Source organism: Rhincodon typus, chromosome 10 (assembly GCF_021869965.1).
Source record: "Rhincodon typus isolate 14 chromosome 10, sRhiTyp1.1, whole genome shotgun sequence".
NCBI lineage: Eukaryota > Metazoa > Chordata > Chondrichthyes > Orectolobiformes > Rhincodontidae > Rhincodon > Rhincodon typus.
This window is the reverse complement of record NC_063341.1, coordinates 9605569-9617838: the sequence shown is the minus strand read 5'-3', so window position 1 is coordinate 9617838 and position 12270 is coordinate 9605569. Positions and strand designations below refer to the sequence as shown.

Here is a 12270-nt window from a genome sequence, read left to right as displayed (position 1 = left end):
AGCTGACTTCCACCCCCCCCTTCGTTTCTCTCTCTCTATCACTGAGGTGCCTCTCCCTTTTTACACGTGGATTGTCCCCTCCCTCCTTCCATAGGAACTGCGCAGAAAATAGGACGACCATACACACACACAAGAAAAAAAGAACACCGATTGGGATTAAACAAACGAGGCTTGTCTCTTTATTTCTCCCTCTCCTTTAAAAAAAATCCGGGATCACTTCCAGTTTGGAAGAGGGGTGGTGTTGGGGAGAGAGAGATAGATTTCAAAGGCAGGAGGAGGGATCAATGCCAGAGCTAGTGCCAACCCTCCCCCCTTGTTCACTCCAGCCGTGGGTCCTGCCGTGGAGTATTTGAATGGAGTTGCAGTCTCGGCTTGCTCCCAAGTTGTCAGTGCGCAGTTAGCTCCCCTCCAACCCCCCTCCCCACCTCAATCCACCCCCTGCCCCATCCTCCTTTTAACAAGCCGACTGCTGGCTGAGCCCTTTTTTTTGTTTTGCAATCTGTATGTGTGAGGCTGGGGAGGCAGCACAGTGATATTTGCTGCTTTATTCGGAGAGGGAAGGGAGGTACAGGAAGGGGGTGCTGTGCTGGGATAATGATGGTACCAGTAGCACGGCTGCCGCTGTTGTTGCTGATGTTGGGGGCCATGCTGTGGGCCGTGCTAGCCTCTGGCCTCGATGCCGGGGACGGAGAGCTGCCTGCCAAGGACGGCGAGTGCAAACTGAAGACGGTGAGCGTGTCGGCGCTGCCTTTCCTGCGGGAGAACGACCTGAGCATCCACACGCCGCTGTCCGCCGAGCCCAAACTCCTCTTCTCGGTCAGAAACGACTTCCCCGGCGAGGTGGTCGTGGTCGATGACCTGGAGAACACCGAGCTGCCTTACTTCGTCCTGGGTGAGTGTGAGCTTCGTCTTGCGACTGGTTTCAGGACTACCCCCCCTCCCCCACCTCCCCAACTGTCTCTGTGTGTGTGTGTGTCTGTGTGTGAGAGAGAGAGACGTTGAGGTGTGTGTAGGAGACAGCATGTTATATTCCGCATGTTATATTCCTGTCTCCCCTTGCTCTTCTGGCACAGCTCAGGCGAGGTTGCCATTGTGATTTTTTTTTTGTTATTTATTTATTTCCCTGTGTGTGTATCTCTCAGGCATTAAGTGCTTTCCTGTTCATGGCAAGGGGGTTTGGGGGGCTGCACAGGGATATATGTTCTGTGATGGAACAGGGCAGACTCTTGTGTTCCTCAAAGGTTCTACCTAGTCTGGCCTCTGAACCACAGGTTTCAACTCTGGGCTGGAAGGAACAGAGTCTTACCCTCCCCCAGCTCTCGAAGTCCACAGCGCTTGCTCAATGCTTTCCCTTTACGGACTGACAAAAGACGTCTGGAATCCGATGGAGGAGTGAGGGGAGGCAACTTTCTAACGGGGTTCTGTCCATCCATTCGGTCTGCTCCAATGATACTCATACACAGCGATACCAGAACTTGCAGTGTTGGGAAATAAACAGAGTGGGAGGTGAAAAAAAAAGCACAATGAAAATGAATTCATTTTGCTTCATTGGAGCCGGGTTGCTGTGGTTTAGATGAGAAATAACAGGATTCAGAGGGGCTTCTGTTTATTTGGCCCTTCAAGCTTGCCCGAGGGAGGCAAAAGCTACTGGGCATGACACGCTGTGTATATTGACAATTTATATGACGTCGCACCAAGGTACTTGATAGGGAGTGCACTTCCACATATTAGCAACACACACACCCGCCGATTTGCTGAAATTATGGATATGGCAAGTTCCTCGTACTGGAATGTGGAGCCATTCTGAACCTGAGTTTAAAGCAATGGACACAAATAATAGTCCAGCCAGTTCAACTACTCAATGCATAATAACACCAACTTGCATTTGTAGATATCTCTAAGCGACCAGTGATGTTATGACAAATCCGTGGAGCAGGTGGGAATAGAAGCTAGGTCTTAGGATCCTAGAGGTTAAGACGCTACCGTGTGTCACAAGGGGGCTTCCAACTTGTATTTATATAGTGATTATAATGTGGTAAAATATCTCAAGGTGCTCTATAGCTATATTAACTGACAAAATTTGACACAATTGATTGATGAGACATTACAACAGGTGAGGAAAAATTTGCTCAATGAAGTTGATTTTAAGGAGCTTCTTAAAGGAGGAAAGGGAATTCACCATGAGGTGGTTTGGAAACAATTCCAAAGTTTACGGCTGAGGTAGATTAAGGCATGACCACCAATGGAGGCCTGAATTAAATCCAGAATGCACAAGTCGCCAGAATTTGATGAAGGTTGAGTTCTTGGAGGGTTTGGGGAAGTTGCAGAGTTAGAAAGGTATGTTGCTTTATGACAAACTTAACAGAGTGTAAGAGTTATGTCATTCTCATACCAATGAGACTGTGACCCCACTAAGTGGGATTGCAAATCAACACCAAATTATGGACAATTTTAGGCTACAGTTCAATGTTCAACGACTGGGTTAAAGGCATGAGCATTTATTTCACACAAGATCTTTGCAGTGAGTGGCCAGAGGAGACAATATGAGGTGGATTTTAACCTTACTTTGAACCATTCATTCCACTGGGCCACCCACAATCCCCAGAAGCAAATTCAGAAATAGCAATAAGAAAGCCAGATATTTATTGTGACATCTATTGAACTTGAGCTTGAAATTAATCAATTTTGGCAATCACTTCTCTACCAATTGCAGTTACCTGGATTATTGCATAAATGTTTGTACAGTGGTTTAAAGGGGATAGACCAGATTAACAATACTGCATACAGGTTCCAGGTTAACCACTAACAATGTTTCCAGAGGCCTGTTAATACAGTCTAAACAGACTCATCATTAAAAATGAACAATGCACTCACATTTGCCTTCCTCAATCTTTGCTTTCGTCATCCTACACTCACACATGCTGTGCTGTTAATTTGGTGTTCAATTTGCACTAACTTATAGAAATCCCTATTGTGCTTCCTGTAAAGAGTAACAAAAATATGTTGCATTGGACATGTACAGTGTGCCTGTTCCTGTTAGAAAAAAGACTGCATTGAAGATCCCCAGCCAACTTCAGCACTTTCTACAATCTGTCACAGCCCAAATGTACAGGCTCTTTCTGGCAAATACATTGAGCATCCGTGATACTTGATGGAACAAGCTTCAGACTCTGAAGATTCCAAAAAACTTAGAACATGCATTTGAATTTTAGTTGGAATGTGAGCACTGGGTTGTGTCAACACAGTATGAGATGATGTTCTCCAAAGTTGAGTACTAGTTGCTGTATTTTGGTGAGAGCAAAAATCACTGAAACATTAATTTGGCCATTGCTGTTTGTGGGACCTTTCTGCATGCAAGTTGGCAACTACGTTTCCTCCATTACAAAAGTGACAACAGTTTAAAAGTATTTTGTTGGCCTGCCAGTACTTTGGGATATCCTGGAGTTCTGAAAAGCTCCATATAAATGCAAGTTAATCAGGCTACTACAAAATATTTACAATGACTCAGAAAAGATGTTCCTATACTTTATATTGGCAGGTTAGTTATAATACACAATTTACTTAGATACAGATTAGTTCGTATATTTCAAGTGCATTGATTTGAGCTGAACACTAATGTAACTACAGATGATAAAAGTTATCCTAAACAGGAATTTTTGAAATGTAATTTTTAAATCCACTTTACATTTAAGTAATCAATTAACAGAATAGAATTTGCTTAGACTATTGCAGAGCACCATGCTTACTGAATATATACTGTACATATAAATACGTAGAAACATTACAATTCTGCCAAAGTCATTCATCCCATTATCAACTGACATTGGGGTGGCACAGTGGCTCCGTGGTTAGCACTGCTGCTTTACAGCACCAGGGACCAGGTTTGATTCCACCCTCAGGTGACTGTCTGTGTGGAGTTTGCACATTCTCACTGTGTCTGCGTGGGTTTCCTCTGGGTGCTCCAGTTTCCTCCCACAATCCAAAGATGTGCAGATTAGGTGGATTGGCCATGCTAAATTGCCCGCAGTGTTCAGGGATGTGTAGATTAGGGGGATGGGTCTGGATGGGATGCTCTGTGTGTCAGTGTGGACTTGTTGGTCCAAAGGGCCTGTTTCGACACTGTAGGGATTTTAAGATAATGAATAGTTTTTAAATTACTATTAAAGATCAAGAATAAATTATTGGATGACACTATAATGGCGTATTGCATAGACTCATGCATCTTTCAAATTCAAATTAACACTAAGATCCACTCTTGATAATCCTTTCTCCTACATATGGGTCTGTGATCACCTTCAAATAACAACATGAACAAAAAACACATAGCACCATAGCAATATATTAATGGCAAAAAAGACCTACTAACTACATGTGTAAACACATATCACTGAATGAATTTAAAGAGTAATTTAATCTCCAGGTTCAAATGGCAAAAAGAATCACTTAAAATTCACCCCAAGTGTACAAAACCATTTCAACTGTTGATTGCAACTTATCAAAATGTATACTCTGGTATATCAAATTGCAACTAGTATTAAATATCACTTTAAATGATGGTTGAGTGAGCAATTTTTTTCCAGATTGTTTGGTATTGTACTGTTGTAATGTAACATTAGAATGCACTGCTGAAATTCCTGTGTGGAACTACTGAAATTGAACTGTTTTACAACATTTGCAGCGTGAAATCAAACAATAACCATTGATTAAGCAATGAGTATTATGGCTTATTTAAAATCATTTTGATATTGTAGGATTATGTGAAAAGTGCATTAATATAAAGTCATTTCTGAAACTTAAAGAAAACACAAGGATAAAGGCATCACCAATATTTTAGAATTTTTGATGGGCAAAGATATTGGTTGGTTATATATTCAAAACTGGTGTCATAAAGAACTAATCATTTACTTTAAGTGATAGAAATCAAATACCAATGTATTATTTATTAATTATAAGTAACTAAATGACCATATTTTTATTCCTATTTCATACAGTCATAGAATCATAGAACACAGAAGAAGCTCTTTGGCCCATTGAGTCTGTGCTGACCTATCCACACTAATCTCATTTTCCAGAACTTGGCCCATAGCCTTGAATTTTATGACATTTCAAGTGCCCATCCATATATATGCCCATTTTAAACACTGTGAGGTTCCCAACCTCCACTGCTCTCTCAGGCAGTGCATTCCAGATTTCCACCACTCCCTGGGTGAAAACAATTTGCCTCAAATCCCCTCTAAACCTCCTGTCCTTCACCTTAAAATTATGGACTCTTTAACTAAGGGCAACAGCCATTTTCTATCCACCCTGTCAATGCCCCTCATAATTTTATATACCTCAATCAGATCTCCTCTCAACCATGTCTGCTGTAAGTCCTAATCTTAGTTGTGATTTATTAACATGTTCCAAATTGATAATAAATTGGTGGGTTTTTTTGTGAAATGATTAAGTAATCAATTAACTCTAATGGCTGACAGGCAGTACATAATTATATACATTCCCAAGTACTTGAAATTTTCGTAAGTGTTTTAAGATAAGATTTTAAAATAACATTCTTCAATAAAATTATATATGTTGTTTTTAAAACATTACAATTTTGTAAAGTATACATATTGAATAACATGTTAAAACATAACCATATATTTTCCTTTGCTGGCTCAGACTTGTGTGATCAACACATGTTCTTTTGGGTCACATAGGGATATGAAACAGGACCAGGGAATTCAGCCCTCCAGCTGATTCTGCCATTCAATGAGATAAAGCTGATCTAAAGTTTAATTCATCCAACCCCTGAAATGGCACCACATCACTTAATATCCTTGGCTAGCAAAAGGCCATCAATCTCAGGTATAAAAGTAGTGTTTTTTTTTAAAGTTAGCTAAGATTTATTGCTTTTCATGGAAGCGTGTTCCACATTTCTACCACCGTTACTGTGAAGAAATAGTTCCTGTCTTCGATTCTGAATGACCTGGCTCTAACTTTAAGATTACTTTCTTTGTAATATGTTCTTGCATCAGCAAAAGAGAAGTTTCTCTCTATTTATCTTATAAACTTATCAAAAACTCATAACCTTCTGTATTCCGGGGATAACAAGCTTGGATATGTAACTTTGCCTGATAATCTAGCCCTTGGAATGCTGCTAACACTCAGTTAAATCAGTACCAAATTATTACCAAAGCGTTTAAGATTTCTCGTGAAGGAATTTTAATTTCCACTTTCATTTCTCGTATAGTATTGCTACAGATTCAAGAACAACTATCAACAGTTTCAAATCAAAAACTGATTACTTTCAATAAATATTGTTGTATTATAAATTGAATTCTGATTACTTTATCAAGATTTTTCATTTGGGTAGTATTGATGCTCTTATACTGGTTATCATCAATATCTGTACATCTACTGCTCATTATGGTATCAATGAGTTCCTGATAGATTATAGATTCAGTACTTGTTATCAATGAATTATGGATGAGTTTTAGAATCAAATACTGGTTATTATTGAGTTTTATTTGAGTCCAGGTTATTATATTTATCAATGTCACTTTTGTTAGGTCATGAATTCCAAATTGATTATGTTTCGTCAAATTATACACAGTTTTAAGACCCTAAATTAACAAAGTTAATGTCCTTGTTACTAAATGTGGAGCTGGAAAAGCACAGGGATGAAACATTAACTTTCCTGCTCCTCAGATGCTGTGTGACCTGCTGTGCTTTTCCAGCTCCACATCCCTATTGACTTTAGCTTCCAGCATCTGCGGTCTTTACTGTCTCTAATGTCCTTGTAGGTTATCTAAGGTCATTTGCCTAAAAAAAATAACAAAATGTGCCATAATGGTCACTGGAAGCATTTGTAGTGCAATGTGGCATCAGTTTAACCTTTTTAATTGCTGGAACCTTCTGAGAGTTTCTATTTTTAAAAGATGAAATCTGTACATGCATAATAGCCTATTAAGGCTGATTGGTCCAAAGACAATTCCCATTAAGATTTAACGATTGTCTCAGCGCCTGCTCTATATGTGGTAATATTCCCCAAAATTATTCTTATTGAATATTGAAGTATGCAAGTCTGCTGAACACTAAGTGAGAATTTAAAATAAAATGAAAATCTATTGAAACATTTATGAATTATAAATTGCAGTTATATTGCTAAGTACTAATTTTACGCAAATTATATGTATTGTATATAAATTTATATATTTTCAAAAGTTAATTACTCAAGATGGAGATTGTGTGCAGTGAGTTTGATTTTTATTTTGCCTTCCGCTGAGCTGTTGCACTTTTTGGAGAAGTGGGATATCATAATTTAATTCCTATAACTCCTGCTGTTGGTACAACAGGTAATTCCCAATCTCTTGCTCTTACTGACTCAGCATGGGCCTGAACTAATGCACATTTTATTGCCTCTCAGTAAGCATTTGCTTGCGATAAGAAATTCAAATTGGATAATAAAACCCAATCACTAGAGTCAGGCTTATAGGTGTTAGAAATTGCTGGGGTGAAAAATTCACAATGTTGCAAGTGTCAGAGGTCATTAAAAAAACAAAAGGAAGATGAAAGCAAAAACCATTTGCCTGAAGAAAATTTGACTTAAAAAAGTATTGTTAAGGATTACCGATGGTCAAGCTTCCCTGATACCTCAGTGGGTTTATCCATTGAAAAGCTGAACAACAAATATCAGATATCCAAGCTTTGATTATCAGCCTGTAGATAGGTTGATTCCAGCCAGAATGACTGTGCGGATGCTGCAAATTGCCTTGGTATCAGACTAATTAGCCAGCGACCTGCTGCAGAAGTGTGTATATACAGATGTCGCTTATGGCAGTATAACACCCACCAGTACTTTTCCACATTGATAAATATCCTGCTGAATCTCACCATCATGGCTTAGGTAAGTAATGTCAGTTGGGTGAGATACTAGATGGCCACAACTGTCCAAACTCCAGGAAGGAATTAATAGCTTGAGAAAAGAGGAAAAAAATGTAGATAGGGCAAAAAAAGAGCTACTTAGAAAAAAAGAACTGCAGCAGGTTTAAGGTGATGAATTAGGCTATATTTTGTGAATAGGTGCAGTCAATGAATTAACATAAACGGTGCACACCCAGTTGGAAAATTGGGTAGATTTTGTAATGCTAGATGTCAGATCACTTTGTATGCTGTGTACTTTGATGGCTTCATCATAATATTCAACCCGAAGAGTGGGTGGTATCATTTTATTATGCACTCAATTTCCTGATACTCTCATGCGTTTTGTGCTGAATGGTCTTCACATCCACTGTAAAACACTTTCAGGTTTGCTAGGAAACTGGCTACACAGAGAAGTAACTTCAAAGGATCAAACAAAAAGATTCAGCCAATTCAGCCAGTAATCAATTTTAAGATTATTTCCACACACTTTTTTTCCTGATTTTGTTCTTCAGCTACTTAGGTTTTCAGGAGCTTTAATAGCAATTCCTCTGCTCTGACCTATATTTTCTCAGTTTCCAATGAGTTTGTCAGTGGGAACATTTCATCTTTTCCTCAAATGTCTGCTTTCCAGGGGAGAAGAGGCCACTGGGGGATGTCAGGTTGTCTTTAAGGTGACCTCACACAGACTTAAATGAATCACATTTGCTTAGTCATCATTGATGCATAAAACAACCAAACATCAAAGTTATTATAGCAGAGCACACAATGCTGAACGACTTTTATGACTAGAAAATCATTCAGAAATGTTCTAATTACAGTCAGCCTGTTTTGTGCAAATGGAGTACTCTCACTTTTTTAATGCAGGATTTGAGAACACATAATCTCAGCAAACATTTTGTACACTGAATTGTGGACTGTCTTTTGGGTGAGGTACTACTAAGTATCTTATCTGGCTGTTCAAATAGATGTAAACCATCCTCTGGCATGATTCAGAAAGGAGAAGAAACTGTCTTGTGTCCTGGTCAACACTGATCCCTTAGCCAGAGCTACCAAAATAGATTAAATGGCAGCTTGTTCTAATATTGTTTGTGGCACTCTGCAGTATATCAGGTTTTATTGCTTTTGCCTATAGTATATATGAACAATGACAGATACAATTTTCCCACATCATTTGTGACACCTAATGCATTAAAACAAAAAAGACAAGATGGATGCAGGTAACTATAGATGCATCAAGTTGCCATTAGAAATAGGAAATATGATTGAGGGAATCATTGGGGATGCAAAATATGATCTGACATATCAGCGTCTGTGCTTAGGCATCAGCTATTTACAGTCCACATTTATGACTTAGATGTGTGGGCCAAGTGTAATATTTCCAGGTTTTCTCATGACACAACATAAAATGAAAGATTAAGTAAGTTGTGAGAAGGATGCAAAGAGGCTGCAATAGGAAACAGAGAGTGGATAAGAAGGAATATAATGTTGAGAAATCTAGAGTCATCCACTTTGATAGGAAATATAGAAAAGCAGAATATCTTTTTGATTTATAAAAGTCTTGGAAACATTTGTATTCAGAGGGACCTGTGTGTCCTTGCCAAGGTTTCACAGTAAGTCAACACACAGGCATAGCAAAGAACTAGGAAAGCATTTAGTATGTGTTAGCCTACATTATGAATTGATTTTAGTCTACAAATAATGAAATTTACCACAGTTTCATAGAGCCTTGAAGGGACCACACCTGAAGTACTGTGAAGACTCTCCATACCTAAGAAAGGACCTATTTCCCTTTGTTGGGAGTACAGTGAAGGAGGAACACGCATTGCACTTAAAGGCTGTCTAGACCAGTGCCAATTAGATTTTATTCATATTGCTTTAGTAAACATGTGATCATGCTTCAATTTGGGCGAACTACATGATGTATCGCATTTATCGTCTTTAGACCTGTTAGTTTAAATCTCCCACAGACATCAATAAATATTCAATGTGAATTTAGTTTGAGCAGTCTTGACCCAGTTCCTGCTACTGACATTAAAATGAAGCAATGAACCATTTAGCTCAACCAGTCCGTGAACTGACCAAAGTCGCCAATCATATCCTGTGTAATTCAAGCATAGTCTTCAACAACGCTGATCATTTGGACCTCCCCAATCATATATCCTTTGCAGTTTCAACTCTCTAACACTGATTATATTTTCATTTCTCCAGTTTTATTCATTACCTTCAGTAACTCTCCTCCAAAGCCCACGTATTGGCCCTCATTCATAGTCCCTATTCTTCATTCACCCAGATCTTTACTTGCATTTTCTGGAAACATTGACTCACCTTTCTGAGGATTTCTGAGGATCTGAAGAAGGGTCCCGACCCAAAACGTCAGCTTTCCTGCTCCTCTGATGCTGCCTGGCCTGCTGTGTTCCTCCAGCTCCATACTGTATTATCTCAGACTCCAGCATCAGCAGTTCTTACTATCTCCAAAGGATTTTATGGAGCAATTTCCAGAGCTTAGGACTGTGGCTGAAGACTTGGTTGCAAATAGTGGTGCAATGTAGATCAGAAAATGTAAGAAGAATTTTGAGGATTTTAAGCCTAAGTTCTACCTATCCACCTCCTTCATTGCATTGTATTGTCTCTGCTTCAGTCATAATTTCCTCCAGTTAAACGTGAGAAAAAAAACAAAACCATCTTTTCAGTTCCTGCAAACTCCTACATGTCTCCGGTCTTGAAGCGACCAATGTTCTGCTCAGTATAAGCCAGCTGAACCAGGGCATACTGTTTAACTCAGGTTTGGCTTATTCTCCAGATTTGGCTCTGCAGCAAATGCCTTCATTTATCTTCTGAAAAAAAAATAACGATTTCTGCTCGTATGTTTCATGCATTTTCATTGAAGTGCACATTTGTGTGTTTATCATCACAATTGTAGATTTATCCAATATTTCCTTTGTGATCCTTCATAAATTACAAGAAATCCAGTCCACATTTTAACTCACACTAGTGCCTGCATCTTCATCGTTGCCATCCCAGTTAAATTCCACTTTGGTCCTATGATTCCAAGAACTAAGATGAACATGCTCATGTTCACCTTTAGGGTTTCAGCGCTCTCTGTTCCTATGGTCTCCTCCAGTTGTATTATCCATAAGTCATCCTCCCACAACTCTTATCCCTACCTCAGACCAGCTTTATCTCTCATGTCCTGCTTGCTCACCATAAGATTGGGGTACAGGTCATTTTTAGGATGGCAGGCTGTAATGAATGGTGTACCATAGGGATCAGTGCTGGGGTCACAATTATTTAGAATATACATGAATGACTTAGATGAGGAAAGTGAATGCACTATCGCCAAGTTTGTGGATGACCCAAAAGTAGGTGGGAAGGTAGATGGTGACGATGACACACAAGAGTCTGCAAAAGGATGTAGACAGTTTAAGCAAGTTTTCAAAAACTTGGTAGGTAGATATAATTTGGCAAAATGTGAGGTTGTACACTTTAGCAGGAAAAATAGAGGAGCAAAATATTATTGAAATGGAGAAAGATTAGAAAAAGTTACAAACAGAGGGGATTTGGGAGCCCTTGTCCCTGAATCAGCAAAGCTAGCTTCTATGTTCAGTATATAATACGGAAGGCAAATGGAATGTTGGCTTTTATTTCAAAAAGAATGGAGTATAAAATATGAAGGTTTTGCTAAAACTATCCAAGACAATAGTTTGACCACAGTTGGAATACTGCGAACGGTTTTGAGCTCCTTATCTAAGGGAAGAAATTCCGGCATTGGAGGCAATCCAGAGAAGGTGTACTAAGCTGATGTCAGATATGGACGAACTGTCTTATGAGAAGATGTTGAATAGATTGGGCCTGTACTTGTGGAAATATAGAAGAATGAGAGGTGACCTAATTAAAACATACAAGATTCTTTGAGGACTTGAGAGGGTGGGTGCAGCAAGGTTTTTTTTACCCCTTGTGAGAGAGTCCAGGACCAGAAGGCATAATCTCAGAATAAGGGGTCACAGATTTAATACTGAGATGAAGAAGAATTTCCTCTCTCAAAGGGTAGTGAGTCTGTGGAGTTTTTTTTTACCACTAAGGGCTATAGAAGCTGGGTCATTAAGTTTATTTGAAGTTGAGATAGACATTTAATCAGTAATGGAATCAAGAGGTATATGAAAAAGTAGGAAAGCGGCATTGAGGATTATCAGATCAGCCGTGAATGGCCTACTTCTGCTTCTATGTCTTATGGTCTTATATTGTTGCCATTTTGAAACTGACCATAATTTGTTAAAAAGATTGGCACTAGCATCACTATGTCAGGGTCCACATGGACAGTTGGTTTGAAATGTCGATAAATGTGCACAGTTTTCTAAGGATGCAATTGAG

At 39.1% G+C, this 12270-nt stretch overlaps 1 protein-coding gene across 1 annotated transcript in view; it reads left to right on the top strand.

Moving 5' to 3' along the window:
* Positions 1-433: 433 nt before the first annotated feature.
* Positions 434-12270, top strand: part of astn1 (astrotactin 1) — a 1993575-nt gene continuing 1981738 nt past the window's right edge. Inside the window, exon 1 of the mRNA XM_048602275.1 lies at positions 434-892. Within this exon, the coding sequence (XP_048458232.1) occupies positions 595-892 (298 nt within the window). The 5' untranslated portion in view covers positions 434-594. The remainder of the gene's footprint in view (positions 893-12270) is intronic.